This window comes from Carica papaya, chromosome 6, assembly GCF_054855325.1.
Source record: "Carica papaya isolate Zhongbai chromosome 6, ASM5485532v1, whole genome shotgun sequence".
Classification (NCBI taxonomy): domain Eukaryota; kingdom Viridiplantae; phylum Streptophyta; class Magnoliopsida; order Brassicales; family Caricaceae; genus Carica; species Carica papaya.
The window spans coordinates 5,741,434-5,762,054 of record NC_142314.1 but is presented as its reverse complement, the minus strand read 5'-3'; the positions used below and the strand labels follow the sequence as shown (position 1 = coordinate 5,762,054).

At 35.2% G+C, this 20,621-nt stretch overlaps 4 protein-coding genes across 11 annotated transcripts; 3 read left to right on the top strand and 1 right to left on the bottom strand.

Moving 5' to 3' along the window:
• The first annotated feature begins 4 nt into the window (after window positions 1-4).
• LOC110816207 (Amino acid kinase family protein) lies at window positions 5-3,531 on the top strand. Of its 2 annotated transcripts, none has more exons than XM_022044285.2 (7): window positions 5-364; window positions 910-1,060; window positions 1,150-1,203; window positions 1,630-1,721; window positions 2,260-2,486; window positions 2,784-2,960; window positions 3,077-3,531. In XM_022044285.2, exons 1-7 carry the CDS (start codon window positions 159-161, stop codon window positions 3,184-3,186), a joined length of 1,017 nt encoding a protein of 338 aa, XP_021899977.2. In that variant the 5' UTR covers window positions 5-158; the 3' UTR covers window positions 3,187-3,531. The 2 variants fall into 2 exon arrangements, with proteins under 2 accessions (XP_021899977.2, XP_021899978.2); XM_022044286.2 differs by having other exon boundaries at window positions 6-364; window positions 913-1,060.
• Window positions 3,532-4,196: 665 nt separating this feature from the next.
• MKS1 (MAP kinase substrate 1) lies at window positions 4,197-4,956 on the bottom strand. Its single transcript, XM_022044107.2, has one exon. The coding sequence runs from the start codon at window positions 4,954-4,956 to the stop codon at window positions 4,363-4,365; it is 594 nt and encodes a 197-aa protein (XP_021899799.1). The 3' UTR covers window positions 4,197-4,362.
• Window positions 4,957-4,993: 37 nt separating this feature from the next.
• Window positions 4,994-8,661, top strand: LOC110816104 (Ankyrin repeat family protein). 3 transcript variants are annotated; one of them, XM_088222657.1, is made up of 8 exons: window positions 4,994-5,133; window positions 5,873-5,989; window positions 6,130-6,612; window positions 6,708-6,857; window positions 7,109-7,207; window positions 7,295-7,345; window positions 7,435-7,865; window positions 7,938-8,661. In XM_088222657.1, exons 2-8 carry the CDS (start codon window positions 5,881-5,883, stop codon window positions 8,553-8,555), a joined length of 1,941 nt encoding a protein of 646 aa, XP_088078783.1. In that variant the 5' UTR covers window positions 4,994-5,133; window positions 5,873-5,880; the 3' UTR covers window positions 8,556-8,661. The 3 variants fall into 3 exon arrangements, with proteins under 3 accessions (XP_088078783.1, XP_088078781.1, XP_088078782.1); XM_088222655.1 differs by having other exon boundaries at window positions 7,429-7,865; XM_088222656.1 differs by lacking the exon at window positions 4,994-5,133 and having other exon boundaries at window positions 5,161-5,989; window positions 7,429-7,865.
• Window positions 8,662-11,235: 2,574 nt separating this feature from the next.
• Window positions 11,236-20,621, top strand: ATXR5 (TRITHORAX-RELATED PROTEIN 5). 5 transcript variants are annotated; one of them, XM_088222720.1, is made up of 8 exons: window positions 11,236-11,848; window positions 11,974-12,054; window positions 14,081-14,310; window positions 14,408-14,508; window positions 14,596-14,808; window positions 15,178-18,171; window positions 19,761-19,835; window positions 20,257-20,621. In XM_088222720.1, the coding sequence occupies exons 1-6, from the start codon at window positions 11,503-11,505 to the stop codon at window positions 15,335-15,337; spliced, it is 1,131 nt and encodes a 376-aa protein (XP_088078846.1). In that variant the 5' UTR covers window positions 11,236-11,502; the 3' UTR covers window positions 15,338-18,171; window positions 19,761-19,835; window positions 20,257-20,621. The 5 variants fall into 5 exon arrangements, with proteins under 5 accessions (XP_088078846.1, XP_088078845.1, XP_088078844.1 ...); XM_088222719.1 differs by having other exon boundaries at window positions 19,487-19,835; XM_088222718.1 differs by having other exon boundaries at window positions 18,861-19,835.

Sequence of the window (20,621 nt, the reverse complement as noted above, 5' to 3'; positions counted from 1 at the left end):
CAGAGATATTTTTAAACGGACAAACCCCTTATCTTTTGGTCGGGACGACTGACGAAACCACTGAGCATCCCCAAAACCAAAATTTACGTTGTTTTTGCGGCAGTGTTTTGAAAATCTTTGAACCTTGTTTGGGTTCGATTCAGTTTTTCCAGTGAACAATGTCAATCTCTTCTTCGTTCCTATCCACCCTTTCTCCTGACCTCCTTTCTTCATCCTCTGCGTTTCCTGTACCTTATTGGGTTGCTTCTAGACCCAATCCGCATAATTTAGTGATGGATCGTCACTGTTTAAATCGACGGTTGATCATCAACTGCTCGTCCTCTTCTTCGTCGCCTGATTTCGCTTCCGAATCCATGAATATGAGGTGTGAATTCATCACGTGGCTTAACCGGGGTTGTGTCTATAGCGTGTTTGTGAAAATGTCTATGTGAGCTGGTGGCTATTTGGAGTTGGGATAATTAGGTTTCGTTACGTTATTGCCTATGGTTTTTGAGTGAGACTTTTAATGGGATTTCTGTAAATTCAATGAAATGCTTGGTGCTTAACATCGTTCCTTCCGTTTGCATTTAATATTCTAGTAATTTGGGCTTGAATGCATTTGATTTCCCTGACAAGTATGGGTAAAAATGGGAATAATTATAGTGGTTTTATTGGTTCTTTTGTTGGTATTTTAGCAGCTATCCTTGGTTCTGGATTTTGGTTATGCATGCATTGCAAAGTGAAATCATCGATAGAAAATGGTATTCATCAGAGAAAATAATAAAGCAAGTTGAAGACTTGGAATGGGTTACTGTTTGGAAAAACATATTAAGGGGGAATTAATTTTATTGGTCTTGTAACATCTCTATAGTCAATGGTTTAGAGTAATGGTTTGGGTTTATCATTTCTGCATACTTCATCATTTCTCAGCAGGCAGCCTCCAGTGCCATCAGTAGCCCCCTTTGGAATGAAAATGAATGATGCTGCCATTTCCAGAAGACCATATAAATGGCAAAGGGTCTTGCTTAAAGTTAGCGGAGAAGCACTTGCAGGAGATCACACTCAAAACATTGATCCGAAGGTTGGGATGTGAATGATTATTCCACTCTGCATTGCTATTTCTTTCTAATTCCTGGACTTTCTCAAGTATGAGTTTTTGTTTTAATATAGATTACAATGTCCATTGCAAGAGAGGTAGCTTCTGTGACCCGCCTTGGCATTGAGGTTAATCCAAAATCTCTTTCTATAAATGACTGAATTAATTTTTCTTCTTTGTTTCTTTTGAATTTTATTAAATTTAAATATATATTTTTTGGTATTTTTATTTCTTTCTGTGAACATAAATACAGCAATAAGTTTTGTGCATTCCAGAATTGTAAATTTCATGGAATAACAGGCATTGCAAACAGTGGCTTCCACTATTGGTGTCATGTTGGGATTATTGAAAAACAAAGGAATCTCTTTGAAAGAAACAATACATGCAGAGCTATAAGTGCTTGCTCTCTACATGTGAACGTCCTCTTGGGGATACAAATGCCAGTTAAAAACAAAGTCCATTAAAGTCTCACAAAATGGAGCTTGCATACTCGAAGATCAAAGATTTCATTGTTGACTTCTGATAAATGCTGTCTAAATCTGCTATTATTGCAGGTCGCAGTTGTTGTTGGTGGAGGAAATATTTTCAGGGGATCGTCTTGGGCAGGAAGTAGTGGCCTTGACCGTTCATCTGCTGACTATATTGGGTAATTTATTTTATCTAGAATATTTCCATGATGCCTCTTCAAAGAGGTTTTCTCTTGTTTGGTTCTTTGAGTGTTACCTAACGCCATGTAATCTATATGACCACATACTATCTATATTCACCAATTTGAAGTTTTAGATGCAGACTTCTATCATTTGAAATGTGGGATATTCTAAAATGGTGCCTTTAGATCCATGCCTTGTACACTATCTTGTGTCTTGGTTACACCACTATTTTTTTTTTTTTGAAATAAAAGAAGATTCGAACTAAATGGTATCAAAGGGGTACCGCCCTTATGTAAAAGGATGTTACATGTCAATTAACATATCAACAACCGTTCCAATATCTTCTTGGTTATACCACTATATTATGTATTGTATGCTCTACTTAAAATTGTCAATAAATGTGAGTGCTCTCAGATAAGCATGCCCATTTCTATGAGAAACCACAATAAGCTTCTCTGTAAGATCAATGGACTATAAATTTTCTTTGAGACTTCCGTACAAATTTCACATTATTTGCTTAATTCATTTTGGTAGGATGTTGGCAACAGTGATGAATGCCATATTTCTTCAAGCAACAATGGAAAGTATCGGTATCCCCACACGCGTGCAGACTGCATTTCGCATGTCAGAAGTTGCAGAGCCATACATTCGTCGAAGGGCAGTCAGGCATCTAGAGAAAGGAAGAGTTGTAATATTTGCAGCTGGAACAGGCAATCCATTCTTCACCACAGATACTGCTGCAGCCCTTCGCTGTGCAGAAAGTAAGTAATTAATTCTGTAATCTGTACCTGAATGCATAAGGGCATCATGGGAATGCTATTATTGTCACGATCAGTTTGGTATTTTCGGTATATCTATTCCAGTACGTCTATGTGCTGGGCCTGCTGAACCATGTGATGAACTCATTATCTTAAGGTTGTTCCCCACGTATATAACCAAACAGGCAACCCAGAAGATATTCTTAATCTGCCATTGGCATTTAACACTAGAATACCAAACAGATGATTTCATTATACCAAATTGTTTCTTACTCATAATAGAAGTTCAATTTGATCCAGTTAATGCTGAGGTTGTGCTAAAGGCTACAAATGTTGATGGGGTCTACGACGATGACCCCAGGGATAATCCAAATGCACGTCTTATTGATTCTCTAACTTATCATGAAGTGACTTCTAAAGATCTTTCGGTTATGGACATGACGGCCATTACTCTCTGCCAAGACAATAACATTCCTGGTATGTTTGGACAACTGGTAACTAGCTTATACTTTTGAGTTCATGATGGGTGTTTCAATTTCTGATCCCTGTGCTGTGGGAGCATGTATTGATGTAAGGTTCTTTTCCTGGTGCAGTTGTGGTCTTCAATCTTTCCAAACCGGGTAATATCTCAAAAGCAATTATGGGGGAGAGGGTTGGCACGTTGATTGGAGGAACATTGAATTCTAAAGTGGCAACAGCATGAGCAAGGTATTTACCGGCATTTCTGGGCGGCTCCTACTATTGTTGTCCAACATTTTGAACTGCAGGAGAATTGAGTGGGGCTGGAGCTGGCGGTGTGAGTTTCAGCAGTTAAAGGCTTCCCCGGGAACTCTCTAAGAATAAAGATGAAATACAAATTCGAATCTGCTGGTATTAGGCTATTCAGTGACATAGATAGCATTATGAGAGCTGTTTCTGTACATAATTCTGTAGTCCAAAGAATTTTGGCAAATAGTATGTGTTCTGTAATCATCATGAAAGAAAATTGCTGAATATAGATGGCATTATTCTTCAAAAATAACCCAATAACATTAGGTCTGCTCTTCAAGATGGTAAAAGAATTGTTATCTCAAGAGTTTTTTTTTTTTTTGCATGCAAATGTTTTTTTTTTTTTTTTCAAAGACAGTTAATTTTGACAAGAATAAGAGAGTTGGGTTACAAGATTTCTTAAAATGAAAAAAAAACATCACTGAAACTAAAAAAACCCATTTATTACTAGAAAAAGAAAACTATTAATTGGACAAGAGAAAAGAAAAAAAGATAAAAAGAAGAACAAACAACCAGAGCAGGAGATTCTCATACGTTTCCAGACAGCTAGAGTTTAGAAATTAGGACAAAGAACATAAATTATCTTCTCCATTTATAGAAAAATAGATTGATTGATTTAATTTAAATGTCAGAAAAAAAAAATGTAATCTATTATTAATTATGTCAAGAGGGCTCAAAATTATTCTACCAATCCCATCCAAAATGGAATATGATTACCACATTATTTTCTCTTACTTGTTGTAATCCAACACCACAAATCTCTGTATCCAAAACTAAAACTTAGTCATTAAACTAATTACAGTTAAAAAAATGTAATATTTATTCTTTGATGAATATTATTAGTTATAATATTTGATTTAATAAATTTAAACTTAATAAAAATGTAAGACACAAATAATATTTTTATGATGATTTAATTCTTTTAACTGCTATATTTAGAATATATTATTATCTAACCAATCGATTTTCCAATTAAAGAAAAAAAAAATAACATACAATTTGACAATTACAATTACTCTACTCTAAATCTTGCAATGCTAAACCAATGCCTACTGCTCTACAGTTGTTCCTCTGCACATACAAAATGTCGCTAAAATGCAATTAGTCGCCACTAAAAATCCCAAAAGTAACCAAAAAAATCAGGTGAAAGCGTCGGAGAAACTATAGGACCTGAAAGTAACCCAGATGGGCTACCCACAAAGCTGCTCCCATGAAACAGTTGGATGCTTGGCTCGTAAACCGGCGAGAAAATTCCGGCCGGAATCGGCGGCAACGTCTCCGGTGCTGGAGATAAGATTCCCGGAACAACACCCAATTCTATCCCTCCCGCTTCCACAATATCCACCACTCCTTCCGTGTTGCAGGGGGCTCTCTCCCTGGGACTGGCTTTCTCCGTGGCCGCCAGCCTGGCCGCGGGGGAGATGTCTCCGGAGCCTGAGAAGTCGGAGGAGGAAAGCCCAGTGAGGCGCTGGACGATGGTCATGAAATTCGCGACGGTGGCGTGGACGATCTTCGGAGAGACGGCGTAGATGACAATCGGAGCTGGAGGATCAGCGGGTTCCGGTGGACGTTGATGTGGAGGAGCGGGTGGTTTGGGGGGTTTCTTGATTTTGTGGGAGTCTTTGCTGACGCTGAGCGGAGGAGGCCGAGAGCCTTGGATCTGGAGTTGGCGCTTCATCGGGGGTTTGCCACCGGCGGAATCCATGGATGGATGAAATAAGTGGAGGTTTGAAGAGGGAGAAAAAATGGAGGCATCAAGTGGAAGTTGAGAGGCAATGAATGCTCTACTGGATCTTCTTGTATTCTGGTCTTGGGGAGAGAAAAGTCAAAGTGAGAAAATTTGACTTCCAAAATGTATAGTCCACTCAGAAAAAAGAAAAAAGTATGAAAATTTATTTACTCTCTCTTTATTTTTAACCCATTAAGTATTGACTGTCTTCCTTCAAGTTGTTTTTTCCATTAAGTTTTTAGGAGGGTAGTTTGACATATATATACAGACACACACACACACACATACCCTATATCTATAATCCAAACTTCCCCCATCCATGAATCTGTGACCATCTTAACTCTCATCCTCCAAGTAACTTCACATGGCAATTTCTTGCTTCAACATGACTCAACCTAAATGTTCCATACGAAAATTTGAAAAATAAAAGAGAGATATATACATTTTTATTAATACATTAATGCAAAGCGAGATGCCTATAGTGAGAAATGAAAGGGAAAAGGAGAAAAAGAGAAAAGAAAGTAAACTATTCATAAACTTTGGCATGATTTTGTTTTACGCATTGTTAATATCAAGTGATCTTTAGTGAGAACAAGCCTTCTTTTTCCTTTTGTTTCTTTATTTTTTCAAGATTTTTCCACTATATCCTCCTTTGTTTATACTTGAAACACAAGGCATTTATGTGGACATAAACATAAACATACCAGCAGAGATTTTAAACAGATGTTCTCTTTTAGAATCTTTAGAAGAGAAGCCTAACACAAGAATGACTCCTTTTTAGGAATCCAAGACAAATTCTACTGTTTTCTTACTCAGAAATTCCTTTTTGATCATGGTTTACTGTTATATAATCTGAATTATTCAGTCATTAACTTGTTCATATCGACAAAAGGGTCATCAATGCAGCTTGAACAAATGCCCTCCAGAGACTTCACCCAGGAAAATGTGCTGCCGGGTGTGACAACAACAATTCCTTCAGGATCACAGGGAAGCTCAAGCAAAAACCAAGGTGTTAAATTATATTCTATCTATATATATAAATATTACTTTCAAACCTCAAAATCTAATACCCTTCTTTAGATTCTTCAAGCTAGTTAAATTTTTGCCATGATTAGACAATCAAGTTTCCATCTTTAACAAACCTTGCAGAGACGAAAGGGGCTGAGTACCTTCAATATCTTCCCCTCTACAAGGCTGTGGACAATGGTGATTTAGAAGCAACCAAACATTTTATTGACCTTCATCCTAATGCACTAACTGCAAGCCTTTCGGCAGATAAAGAAACGGCTCTTCACATTTCAGTTTTAGCCGGACACATAAAGATTGTTGAGGAACTGGTCAAAAGGATGCATCCAGAGAACTTGACAGTCAAGAATAAAGATGGTGCCACTGCCCTTATCTATGCTGCCATTGGAGGTATTGTAAAGATTGCAGAATATTTGGTGACAAAGAATCATCAACTGCTTAGTGCTGGAAATAAGTACGATCAGATTCCTGTTGTGGTGGCCTCTCTTTATGGACATAAAGATCTGGTGCGGTATCTTTACTCTGTGACTCCTCTTGAAGCACTTGCTCCAGAACGGTCTAATGGAGCTATGCTTGTTACGACTTGCATAATTAATGACGATTATGGTATAAAGCTAAAATGATATCTCATTCTATAACCGGTTTAGGTTGTTTTCTCATTAAATTTTCATATTGATTTTGACTTGTTTCTTGTCCTTAAGACATTGCTTTGGATCTTGTTCAACAATATCCTCGCTTGGCATATGCTCAAGATACTGATAACGACAATGCATTGTATGTATTGGCTCAAAAACCTTCTGCATTTCCGAGCGGAACCCGACTGGCATTATGGCAACAATGGCTATACTCGTGCAAGTACCTCATAACTTTCTATGCAAATCAATCTGAAACTACATTTTTAGCTCTACTCAATGTTATGTTAGTTAGTTATCACTGTTTATCAAACTTTCCTTTTTTGCATAAGAAGTAGGATTCGATCATAAAATCTTATGCAAAATAAAAACTAAATTTTACCAATTAAAGAAGGAAATCGGATAAGATTGTTGATTAATTTGACATGAAATGGTCCATCCTAGATAAGCTATTAATTCTTTCCTTGCAGGCATTCATATAAGTCCTCATCGTGCCTTTTACAACATTCAAGGAGACATAGAAAGGCCTCCAGAAGGTTCAACTGATCGAATGAATACAACCAGACGGGGTATATACATAAAACCTATAGAATACTGATCAATTCAGTTGCCAACCTGTTATATAGGATTTCATTTTTCCAGTTTATATTGGGCAGGATTTCACCAATTGATCAAAGCAATAGTCTGGAAAGTTTCAAAACTTCTAGGTAAGCAATTTGTAACTTAAACCACTGCCGAGCAGTTTATGTTCATGGAGCAATGAAGTGCATATGCTTATATATATTTACAGTTCCAGCCCTTATGAACATATATGAATTGAAGTTGAGACATATCCAAGCTCAAAAATTGCTAAGTTGCATATGCAAAGAAATATCTACCCTGGGAGAGTATGAATTTGAAAAGAGTAGTGTAAAGCAAGCAGTATTCAAAGCTGTCAAACATGGCATTGTTGAGTTGATTGTAGAGATGATGAAAAATTACCCTGACATAATATGGTGTTGTGATGAGCAAAACCGTGGTATATTTTTGTATGCAACACTCCAACGCCAAGAAAAGATTTTTAGCCTTATATATAAATTGGGTGCAAAGAAGAACTCAATGGCAACGGCTTGGGACAATAATCACAATAACATGTTGCACCAAGCTGCATTTTTGGCCCCATCCTCTCAGCTCGATTGCGTTTCAGGTGCAGCTCTGCAGATGCAAAGAGAATTACAATGGTTTAAGGTACAAAATCTTTTATTTCTACAGCGGCAAATTTACTTGCTGTGACCTTAATTCACTTGGTTGAAATTGCAGGAGGTGGAAAGTATTGTGCAGCCTAAATACAAGGAGATGACAAATAGAAGCCGAAAAACCCCTCAGGCTCTGTTCACTGAGACACACAAGAAATTGGTGGAGCATGGGGAGAAATGGATGAAGGAAACAGCAGAATCTTTCACAGTTGTTGCTGCTCTCATCGCTACCATTATGTTTTCAGCAGCCTTTACTGCGCCTGGTGGTTATGATAACTATGGAAATCCTATATATCTACATCATAATTCTTTTATAGTTTTCATAGTATCGGATGCATTATCATTATTCGCTTCCTGCACTTCACTACTGATGTTCTTAGGAATCCTGACTTCACGATACAGCGAAGAAGATTTCCTCAAGTCCTTGCCTACAAAATTGATCATAGGCCTCTCTACTCTTTTCTTCTCTATAGCAACCATGATGGTATCTTTTGGTGTCACCGTTGTTATTCTTCTTCAGAGACGAATAATTTGGGTTTCGTTTCCGATTATTGTTCTTGGCAGTCTTCCAGTAAGTCTCTTTGCTGTCCTGCAATTTCCTCTCCTTGTTGAGATTTTCTATTCCACTTATGGACCTGGCATCTTTGAGAAGCCAAAAAAATGCCCCTTCTTCAGTTCCTAGTTGTCTTTTGTTAGGCTATGTTTGGAACAAGTCAATAAGTTTTATGAAATTTATTTGTAAAGTTACATTTCGTTTAACTAGAAAATAATCATAAATTGTTTACTTATGACATTTACTTTTGATTCTCTTTAGAATTTTTCGAAAAGAAGCCTAAACAAAAATCATTCTTTTAAGAAATTCAAGACAAAATCTATTTAATTTATTTAGAAAATAGTAGAAATCATCTGAACTTGAAATAAATATTTTTTTAAAAAATAATGTTTATGTATTTTAAAAAAATAGTGTTTATATCTCCATATTGTAAACCTATTTATAATAGATTTTTAAGGAAACGTTTGTGGAATATGTTAAATTATTTATTAATGAATGTTTAATTCTTGAAACTCATTTTAAACTATTAATATTAAATAAAAACTATAGCAATGAGGTTACAAATAAAGGTGAATTGTACAACTAGGTTAAATGTTTTATTCTAATTACTAACAGACTAACCCTTTTTCCATGAGTTTAGCCTTGGAATGCCCAATGACTCATGTTTTGATTTTAGAGGTCGATCCACCAAATGTGATGGATGAATGAATGCTAGTAAGAGTACGGCGTTTATTGCTTTTTGCCAAAAAGAGTATACTCATGATAGTTACAATGTTCATATCGAGTAACAATGGTACAGTGAAATTGAAAGTTATGAAGAAGAACAAATTGTTGACTTACACAGAAAAATTTACATAATGGATGAGTAGAGATCGAATGATTAGAAGAAACTCAATACTTCCTTATAGAACCCATAGTTGGGTTAGGTAAACCATGAGAGAGTAGATGTTAATTGGTGATATAAGAACTTTTAGAATTTTTAGAATCTAAACCTATAAGAGAATTCTTAATAAATAAAAAGATAATTGGATTAAACAAAAAAATAGAGAGTCATGGTGACTCGAAACTAGGAGACATTGGAGAATAGTTTATGTTCCATGAGCATAAGATGAGAGTTTAAGATATTGTGAAAAGAAGATCCCAATACAAATAATCTTTGTTCCTAATCTCATATCCAAGAAGCAACAAAATGGAGCTTTAGATTTAACTTTCCATATTAATGAGGCCGAAAAAGATAAAATAAGAATAAGCAAACACTCGATTAGGAATATGACTATGTACGGATCTTAAACAAGAGATATTATTAATGTAAGAAAAAAGATTATTTATGACATACACATGCATAAATTGTAGCTTTTCCTAAAAATTGTTAAGGCAAGATGGGGACATTGAGAATATAGAATATATACTATAAAATGTTTGTTGAGAATTATCTTTACAAGATAATTGAAATATAGTTTGCTATTTTCGTATCAATATAATTTTAAAAATGCTTTAAATATTAATAAGAGAATTTTATTATATAGCAAAATGAAAAGAAAAATTTTCCTAACTCAGATATTTTTCTTATAAAGTAAAATTGTATATAGTGACAAAAATTATAAATAAAAATTATCAAAAAAAAAAACTAAATATTACTAATAGTAATATAAAAAAAAATTGAGTCTAAATATAACAATAAAATAAAACAAGAGACACAAAAAAAGATGATTTACTAACACTAAATATAAGGTTATGTTTTAACAATTAACTTGAAATATAATCAACACTGTAGTTTGATAGAACTCATACAATCACTAAAAATCAAATAATTTACATAGAACACGAGAGTTAATTTGTTTAAGTTCGAGCTCAAACTCGTCCTAAACTAACCAAACACAAACACATCCCTGAATGAAAATATTCTCATATAATTCCACCTAGCCAATCAAATTCAAATATATATTCTTAATAAGAGATTTTGATTGAAGATGCAAAAATAAGAAGGATACAATTATAGAACATAAATCATGAGATGCAAATAAGGAATATATACAAATGCGTCGTACTAATAAATTCTATAATAGAACTTACAATTTATTATTTTAATTTCATAAAAAATTTATATTTGAAATTAATTTTATTAATTTTTATTTAAAATTAAATATAGATTAAAAATACGTTTTACAAAATTTTTAGAATGTAATAAGACTTAATCTAAGTATATTATTATCCATTTAAGATTATGAGTGGACAGAGGTTACTATAAACACTGATTAATAAAAATTGTTAATTGTCGGTGACTGAAATAATGACATCAGATTCAACCATATCTCTATAATATATATAATATTAATTTAGTTAATAATCTTATGGTAATTAAACCTAATAAGATAGCTTTAATTTTTTTTCTTTTTTTTTTATGAAGAGTTCAAGATTTTTGAGTAGTTGACTTTTAATTTTAGTAGATTTTGTCCCACTTTTCATTAACAAAAATGAATTATTACAAATATATCATTTTTTTTTTACATATTGGAATTAATGTTATAACTAATTTATCAAAAGATTAATTGAATTTTTGTTATATAAGGTTAAAAAAAAATAATTAATATTTACGGATCCTGTTCACATTACAAACTTTCCCTTGTATTGGATTTGGATTAAGGTAATTAATTCGTCTGGATTTTGTCCTAAATTTGTCAATTTTTTCTTCTAAAAATACTGAAATACCCAATGAGGTCGCGCGCGCAAAACAAAAATGATGAGGGCATTTTAGTCTTTTAACAATGAGGCTGAACGGCTATTTAAAGGAGCAAATGTTGTTATGTGGTATTAGTCGCAGTGGACAAATTCAGGTGTAGGGCGCATCAAATTCCGTGCGCGCACGCGGCGCATTTTAGCACCCAATCACCTCACACCCAACTCACGCACTTTCTCTCTCCTTATTCCCCGCGAGGGAGAAAGAGACCAGAGACACCAAAAATATTTTCTACTCTGTTTTCAGCTCTCTCTCTCTCCCCGACATTGTATCTTGGATTTCCAATTCCCTCCATATCATCCTCGATAATTCTATAGAGCAGGATTTACTACTTGTTTCATGGCTCCAGCCACCATCTCCTCGCCTCCGGCGGCCGCTAGGATGCTAGTCGGGTCGCGGAAGCGGACGGAGGCACTTCCATTTCATCCATCGCCGTTTCCTCCGAGGAAGAAGATGAAGTCGATGGTGGAGATCATGGCCAAGGCGCCTTACGCTGTGATAGAGCGGGAAGACTATGGAGACGTGTACTGCGAGCAATGCGCCTTGGGGGACAAAGATGACGAGCTGCTTCTCTGCGATAAATGTGACAAAGGCTTCCACATGAAATGCGTGAGGCCGATCGTTGCTCGCGTTCCCAATGGGTCCTGGCTTTGCCCTAAGTGTGTGGGTCGCCGTCGAGTAGGAAGTGAGGATTTCGTTTTCTGTTTGTTATTTAATTTTATTTTTTCAGGTCTGCTTCCTTCGTTTTTGTTGTTTCATGTGTATGGCGATAAATGTGATTACGTGATTTATCTGCCTTTATATTTTCAGGTTTCTCGCAGAAGAAGATTATCAGTTTCTTTGGGATTGAGAAGTGCACTGACAAGAATGATAAATGGGAACCAGTTCAAGGTAAAAGTTTTTTAGAAAATGTGTTGTTTCTGTTTGATCATTGGCATTTTCTGTTTGTGATCAGCGCTTGTTTTGTTGTCTATTTTTGTGATTATCTATGCTTCTATATTGATAGTCTGCATTAACTTGTTTTCAGGAGACATGCAATCTAGAAATTTAGTTTCTTTTTCATTTGTTTGTCACAATCTTAAGGAAGAAAAAAAGAACTCCGAAATTGAATTTATAGAAGTCTTTGAAGGTCTTAAAACGGAGAAGAACTATCAATTCTCAGGGCTTTTTTAAAATATTTGTCTTTTCGCTTTTTCTTTTGTTCTTTGAGTGAGTGGTTGCAGGCTGGGAGCGGGGGTTGTGCAAGTATTTATTACCTAACAATTAAGATCTAATAGATGAAAACCAATACATCATTTAAGCATTAAAGGTGTACATGTTTACAAAATTCACATACTACAGAGGTAATCTTGGTTGCCTTACATATCTCATTGTATAATTGGTTTTGGTTAGGAGCAGCTCAAGATGCCTTTACTGTATTTAATTGTTGAACCTGTGTTTTATTTGGAAAAGAACACGCGGGAAATTCATTTCCTTGGTGATATTTGCTTATGTTTATTACTGCTTCTGAAAATAGTAAAAAGCTTGACCAATTATACAAATTGGATATTATAATTAATAAACTAGCTATTTATATAGATTCTTATTTGTTGAAAATCAAAATAGTATGTATTCGTATTTCTCAAATCAGATGAACCTTTACCTACAGCAAGAATATGATAACACCTTGATCTTTTAGGTTGGTGCATGAGTTGAATATATCTCCATGTGATTGAACGCATACCTTGATTTTTTAAGCTTTGGTGCATGAGTTGCATATACTGGAGTTCACATCATTTAGCATTTTTCATTCAAATATCACAGGCTGAATATTTTTTCACGCGTGACTATTTGCATGCATACACATGCATATACATGTCAAATGTGTTTAAATGCCTATTAGGGTATAAGGCCTCCAAACCTGAGTTATTCCTTTCTGCAGTTTTTAGGAAGATCTTTTTTGATAGTTTCAGTAAATGAGTTGTATTTGATAGCTTTTATGAACTCCATTTCCACCAATTATTATATTGCTTTCGTTACAATGATACAGCTCTCTTTATAACAGAATTTCACTGTGCCCTTTATACCAACCCTACAAGCTTTATGTTACAAGTATGGCCTGTTTTGTTCCACAAGTTTCTTTATTGCTACAAGCTTCTCCCAGCAGTTCATTATTTGGATTTCCAGTGAAAATGGGTTTCTTTTTTGTTGTTAACTGGGTCTTTGGCCAATTGCACGTTCTACTAATAACAGATATTTGAAACGTCGATAAAGTGTCAAAAATTTGTACCTACATGCATGGATATGTGCGCACTGACTCAAATCTATCTTCTTAACGTATTCTTTGTTGCATCTTTCTTAGAAAATAGAGGTCAATTATGGCAATCTCAATATAATAAAAACACATCACTTAGGATCCTCATGATAAACATGTCTGTTTTTGTTTACTTAACTGGGTTCAAACTGCACCTTCTGCTAATAACCGATCATCCTCATGGAAGATTTATGGGAATGAGTTAGGAAAATGAATTTCAAGAATGTTAGTCATTTATAATAGCTGTTTAAAACAATGTGAACAAACTTTTCTCTTCTTTTTTTTGGTAGTGATGTACACTACTGAGAAGGAAAATGAAAAGAAACTTTGAATGAATAGCATAGTTGATTAAGTAATTGCAAAATGAGAAAGTTTGTTGAGTGGATTTAGTTTTATACATGAAGTAAATTGTTGTAGCTCATGGCTCTAGAAGTGTTAGTGAAGGTGAAACGAGCAGGGCGTAGATTGTATTACTAGTTCTAAGGTCATCTTTCCTCTCATTACCTTGCACATATTTATGTCTATTTCATTATGTCTTCAAAAATCTTGGATAGAAACCATTTTATGCAAATCATTACGTAAGTGAGCTTTGTTTAATGTCCATTCTCCCACTTTGATTAATAGATGCTAGAAGGCGTCGGAGACGTACTGGATCATTGGTCTTGCAGAAGAAGAAGAGGAGACTCCTGCCATTTGTTCCATCAGAAGATCCTAACCGGAGATTGGCACAAATGCGCAGCCTTGCTTCTGCTTTAACAGCATTGCAGATGGAATTTTGTGATGAACTGACCTATTTCTCAGGCATGGCGCCTAGATCTGCCAATCGATCCATATTTGAAAGTGGAGGGATGCAGGTTTGAAGCCTGAACGTCTCTTGACGTTTCAGCTCTATTTTCATGCACATTGGTTATGGTATCTGTTTTTCATTTATTTTAAATTATTTTCTATCAGATTCTTTCCAAAGATGATGCAGAGACCTTGGAATACTGCAGAGCAATGTCTAGAAGAGGCGAATGTCCTCCCCTTATGGTGGTGTTTGATTCATGTGAAGGGTACATTTATCTAAATTAGTTTTTTACTGTTACAAATATATTTGCTAACAGCTTATTGAGTTGGTGTTTGTTAATATCTTGATGCAGTTATACAGTAGAAGCGGATGGTCCAATTAAGGATATGACATTTATTGCAGAATATATAGGTGATGTGGATTACTTAAAAAGGCGAGAACGTGATGATTGTGATAGTATGATGACCCTTCTTTTAGCAAAAGACTCGTCTAAAAGCCTTGTTGTCTGCCCCGACAAATGTGGAAATATAGCTCGCTTCATCAGTGGCATCAACAATCATACTCCGTAAGGCTGTGTATCCTTTCTATCTTTTTTCTATTGTAACCCTAAAAAAATCCTAGAGTTTGTTAGTGGAAAGTATTGGAACCTTGTCGATCTTGCACATCAAACTTGATGAGTAAGCATGAGCAGCGAGCTAAGAGCTCAGGGCCTGTATCGCATTTCATTTCCATCTTCTGAATCTAAATAGAAGATAGTTTAGTGCATTTGAACATAAATAAGAGTAACCTACTCTTCTGTGCACCGTTTACTCTGGCAGACAAGCCTTTTCATTTTAGTATTCAAGTTAAGTTGAAAAACAATTATTATTCTGCTATATGAAAATTTGCTATTAATTGGAATTGTTTAACTTTGGGGTTAACAAAACTTGTGCAGGGAAGGCAAGAAGAAGCAGAATTGTAAATGTGTGAGATACAGTGTAGATGGTGAATGCCGGGTCCTTTTGGTTGCTACTCGTGAAATCGCTAAAGGGGAGAGGCTATATTATGATTATAATGGATATGAGAAAGAATACCCTACTGAGCATTTTGTTTGAGATACCATACAAATCATCTCTAACAATCCTACAGAACTGGGATGCAATTTTGTATCCAGATAGGTCCTTTTTATTCTTTTTTTTTTTCTTCCATAGCATAGTCATTGCTGCAGAAACAAAAACATTACATAAAATTGTAGCTAGGGACCATTTATTGTTATTTATGATGTAGAGCTGGCCTGTTTAGTGGCCATGAGAGAAATAGAGCAGGTGAAGAAGATTTACCTTGAATTTAGTAGAGCTTAAAAAATTAGATGTCCAGGAACTTTGTTCAAGAAGCAACATCCTTTGTATGCAAAGTTGAATAGAAGTCATTTTCCTTGTGAAGCAGCTTCTTGTCCTTTGACTTTCAAAATTATATATCCCCTCTCTAACCTATTGCAAGGTCCTATTATTTTTTTTCTTTACATATTTCAGAAATAAAGTAATTTGTGATGCTTGACCTATAAAATAAACATAAATAATTGGGAAAAGAAATATGGCATTTGTTTCACTCGCTAATGAAGGTGCTGCTTGATGCGCCATTCTACTGCATGGACGTTTACAAATGAGTTGAGTTCGTAATGATGGAACTCCCCGAATTATTTGATGCCAGATGTACAAATTTGAGAATTATTCTGTTACAGCAACAAGGTGAAATCCTACCTTTTTATATTTATTCTCCAAGTAATCTCTTCGAAATAACATATGATGCTATTCAATTGTATTGATCATAGACTTCTCCTAACCAGACAATATATCTTTTAATTGAGAATATCTTCTTACTTTTGTCACTTAGTCTTGTATATAAATGGGAATTGTTGTTCTTCATATTCACTGGTTCTTTGTATTTGTTTCTTGGCCAAGAACAAACACATTGCAATTTTCACCATGATATTGTATGTATATAATTTATTAGTTAAGCTGGAATATTGCTCTATGGAATGATGTTGATTCTTGAACTGAATATTTTTATGGTTCTTTGCATGTTAGTTTCTCTTAGAGATATGGTTGCTTATACTAGGGATCGAGTGTTATGGCCTTGGGGTCATGGGTCTGGTTAATAGAAAATTTATGCTGCTTGCTTACCAAATTTGGTGTCTACATGAGCTATTATTGTGGTTTTTTTAAAGAGAAAATCCATGATCTCCCAGAGTTTAGATTCTAAACCTTGCTTGCTTAAAGTTATTTGCAGCTTACTTTTATAAAGTGTGCGCGCAGACAGACAGATACTTGGTTTTTTGTAGGTGTTGCCAATTCCTATGGAATTTTATAAGCATTCTTGGGGATTAGCTCTCGTCCATTACGGAATTAGGATATTACACAGTTTGGAACTAAATAGAAGTGGTTTAGATTAGATTGAATCAAAAAATAGAGGCTGATGCAATATTGAACCGCATTCCTTTTTTACAGACAAGAATAGATTTTGTTATTTATTGTTCACATATATTCATTTTAACCGGTCTGGAACTCCTTGATCCCTGAACTCAATAATGGAGGACTGCCCCATATATGGACCGATCCAGATCAAGCACACCAATACAATCCAATTTAAAATTCTTAATAGTAAACTATAATTGTTTAATATGCTCAAAAATTTTTGGATTTAAAATATACTACAGATTTGCTTTCATTTGTTCTAATCTCAAATTCCTTTCATTTGTTCTATCAGTAGCGTAATATTTTTAATTTTGTTTACTTTTATTTTAAATAAAATTCCAGACAATTAAAATGTAATATATATATTTTATAATTATAGTATTTATTTTTACCCCTAATCCAAGATTATTTTTAATTAGTCCGATTTCCCCAGCAAAAGATAAAACCCATTCAATTCCAGCCTTCACTAGATTTTGTCCAAACACACTCTCAGCCCGCCATAAAAATCGTCCAACCTCGGGCTAGGGGGCACGCTTGCTGACTCCACCTCTCTCCTTCTCAAGACGGTGACATCTACACCCTCTTGGCATTCACTTTTTTGTTCCTCCTCCAGCTCCCACGGCCGACGGAGACAAGGGACATGGTAGGATTTTCTTTTAAACAAAAAACAGATAGTGGACCGGAGGCATTTCGGCTGCTTCAGGATCGTATTATGAGAGTTCTATTCTCTGTTGATCGATGATGATCGAGTACAGATGACGACTATAGAAGGTGTCTCGTGTATAAAGACAGTTGTTACTGAAGAAAGTGACAGAACAGCGCAGAGACGACGACAGAAGAGGCTCTGTGTGTGTTTCTTATACGGAGAAGGAAGAGCAAACGGAAATATTAGAGTAGTGAGGGCCATATCGATGAGAGTGAAGTTGAAGAGGAAGCAGAGAGAGCAGCCGCCATTAAAGGGGTTGAAAGGAAGCAAGGGCCAAAAAAGGTTAAGGGACGGTCAGGGAAGGAAAAAAAGAAGAAGAGAGAGAGAATATGGAGTACGAATTGAGATACTGAGATGGTGAGAAGAAGAGAACGAAGAACCGAGTTGAGAAGAAAGAGAGAGTGCGGGGTTGAGAGCGGAGAAATGAGAGGGAGAGATGGGAAGAAATCAAAGGCAGAAGCAAAGAGGGAGGAGATTAAGGCAAAATGGTGATGAAGAAAGTAGGGCTCGGGTAAGGAAGAGGAGAAAAATCGAGTAGTGAAAAAGGGAGAAACTACGAGTCTTGAGGTCGAGCATGAGAAAGGGGAAGATAGAGAATTTCTAAAGTTCTGAGAATGAAGAGAAGCAAGAGGGGAAAAAATAGTGACGTCTGGGGTTTTTCTTTGAGGAAGGAGGAGGTTTGTTCTTGGGAATTTTGGGGCAGGAACTACGAAAGGGAGCAGAAGATATTAATGGTTGGGAATATTACTGCCAGATTTGGCTCCAACAGGTAAAATTCTGTTACTATCCTTTTTCTAACTTTGTTTCTATGTAATTAGGATAATATGAGTGCTCATTGTGAATGTCTTATGATTCTTTTGATATCTAAAGTTGTCTCTTGAATAGAAGGATGGTAGATGATCCAAGGCTTGATAAAGATTTCAGTTTCTAATTTGATCTTCTATCAATTAGCTTTCTAGCTTATTTCGCTTTTGCATATCTGAGATTCTTGGTGAACATGATTGATCCTTTTGCTTGATTTGCTAAGAAGTCTACATTTTGGCTTATTAAGACCTAAATGGGAATCATTAAGACTCCAGGGTGTTTATTTAGTGATTTAGTTGAAACTTTGCCATAATATAGGGGAGATTTGCAATGATCTTATCGAACTGTTAGTCAAGACTGTAAGAGGGATATGTTTTGTCTTTCTTATTGAATGTTTATAAACAAGCCTGAAAAGAATGTCTGATAGTATTTAAGTTGGAATATCCAGATGAAAATGTTTTAATCAATCATGTGCATATGCTTGGTTTCCGTTCTCTTTCCCTTCTGTTTTGATGGTATGCACCTGTTTGGTGAAATCCCCTATTTGGTTCCTCCTTAAGAAGTAAATATATTTCGAGATAGATGATGATACATGTTCAATGGATTTTTGAAAGACCACTAAAATTTCCTAAGTTGTGCACTTGATTCTTGTAGATCATAAATTCTCCGGACTTTTCTTGTTCCTGCTATTCTGGCTCAGCTTTATGGCGAAATACTGGTTTGCGTGGTTGGGGTGTTGGCTTTTAGAAAGATCCTAGTATAAGCCAATGCTCTGGTAAGAGCATTGCATTTAGTTGTCGTTTTCCAATGCTTTTGAAATTTTGATGAGATTTCATGATTAATTATTTTGATTGGTTGCTTGACTCGGTGATGGACATAGATGCTAAGAGCAATTACTTGGAGTGATTAAACTTTTGTAGGAAAAAAAGGGAATTTAATCATTTTATCCCACCTTACCTTTAGATTTTTTTTTTTAATATGTATTTTGAATCTCCTAACCCTTACCTACTCAATTTGTAAACAAATAAGTCTAATTATTAATGACCTTCAAAAAAATCTAATTAGTCAATATCACATATTTGCACCTTAGTTAAAGATATCAGTAAGTCGCATGCAAAGTATACCTTAATTAGTTATTCTACACCGTAATACAGGTGTCTTACACTTTTCTACATGTATTATTTGGATTCAAATATTTGAATATAGACTAGTGCATGTCTGTAACATCTAAAAATTAATGGTCACTCATGATTCTTGAATATCACTATATTTTCTGGAAGGGGATTGCTTAAAGCGAATGCTGCCCATGGGTTTGTGAAAACAGAACAAGATGTTGCATCTGTTTTTGGCAAAGAGGACGGGCATAGTACGTGGATGAGAGATGGGGAGAGGGGCAATTTGTTTTTCGTTTAGTCTGGATATGGGGAGATGGATGAGAGATGAGAGGTGGGGAAATGGGAATCCGAACTTTTGTAGGTCCTAGTATCTTACCTTCTCATACTGCATTGGGAAGAGATTCTTTTCTTCTTTGTTTTTTTTTCCCTCTCTTTTCAGGGAAGCATTTTGGAAGAGTTAAAGATGAAGAGTTGGGCTAATTGTTGAAGATGAAGAGTCAATCTTCTATGCTGAGTAATCATTTTTCTTTTGGAACTTATTGATGGTTTTAAGTTTCCGAAGTTCCAAAGTGAAACCTTCAATACCATATTAGATTTAAATCTTAACTGAGAATTACTAATAGTTGTTGAAAATTATTTTTTAAAAAAATCTTTATGGTTAAAGTCTAAATATTACCTTTAGTTGTTGGAAATTATCTGAAAACGAATACAATTGTTGTAGATTATAAAAATTATTTGTTAAAAGACTTGAAAATCTAAACATTAATATTAGTTTTTAAGTATGCCCAAGTAAATTAAAAAAGATTAACATTCTAAACCTTGATGTAGTTATTAGGAATTATTTTACCGCTTGTACGTAAGTTTAAAGACACAATTGTAATTCTACTTCAACTGCACTGGTCCTAGACTAATAAACAGTATGTCTTGTGCAACAGTGAGAGATATGATGCCCTGGCAGAGATAACTCAAACTGCTTTCGAAATCGTGCTTGAACAGCTATCATGACACATAATGTGTTTATCTGAATTGGTGGTCAAAATCGAAGGTTGTACAGGATTAACCCAAACTTTGTGTGTAAACTGAAGGCAAGAGTGAGTCCAATTGAATTGATGTTATTAAAGGTGAAGCAAACTGTTAATGGTGTTTGAGGTTTTCCCCTAAACTTCAACAACTCTCGACAATTCACTGGAAGGGCCTAGAGCAAAAATTCTTCGTGTGTATATATGTGTATGTAGTCGCTAGAATCAATTTAGTATGAGAAATGGTGATATATATATATATATATATGGTCCACAACCCA

Coding starts and splice junctions, on each gene's coding strand:
- LOC110816207 (XM_022044285.2), top strand. CDS start 159: ATGTCAATCTCTTCTTCGTTCCTATCCACCCTTTCTCCTGACCTCCTT. Junction 1,061..1,149: donor CTCAAAACATTGATCCGAAG/GTTGGGATGTGA, acceptor GTTTTAATATAG/ATTACAATGTCCATTGCAAG. Junction 2,961..3,076: donor CCAAGACAATAACATTCCTG/GTATGTTTGGAC, acceptor TTCCTGGTGCAG/TTGTGGTCTTCAATCTTTCC.
- MKS1 (XM_022044107.2), bottom strand. CDS start 4,956: ATGGATTCCGCCGGTGGCAAACCCCCGATGAAGCGCCAACTCCAGATC.
- LOC110816104 (XM_088222655.1), top strand. CDS start 5,881: ATGCAGCTTGAACAAATGCCCTCCAGAGACTTCACCCAGGAAAATGTG. Junction 5,990..6,129: donor AAGCTCAAGCAAAAACCAAG/GTGTTAAATTAT, acceptor CAAACCTTGCAG/AGACGAAAGGGGCTGAGTAC. Junction 6,613..6,707: donor CATAATTAATGACGATTATG/GTATAAAGCTAA, acceptor CTTGTCCTTAAG/ACATTGCTTTGGATCTTGTT.
- ATXR5 (XM_022044236.2), top strand. CDS start 11,503: ATGGCTCCAGCCACCATCTCCTCGCCTCCGGCGGCCGCTAGGATGCTA. Junction 11,849..11,973: donor GGGTCGCCGTCGAGTAGGAA/GTGAGGATTTCG, acceptor TTATATTTTCAG/GTTTCTCGCAGAAGAAGATT. Junction 12,055..14,080: donor TAAATGGGAACCAGTTCAAG/GTAAAAGTTTTT, acceptor TTTGATTAATAG/ATGCTAGAAGGCGTCGGAGA.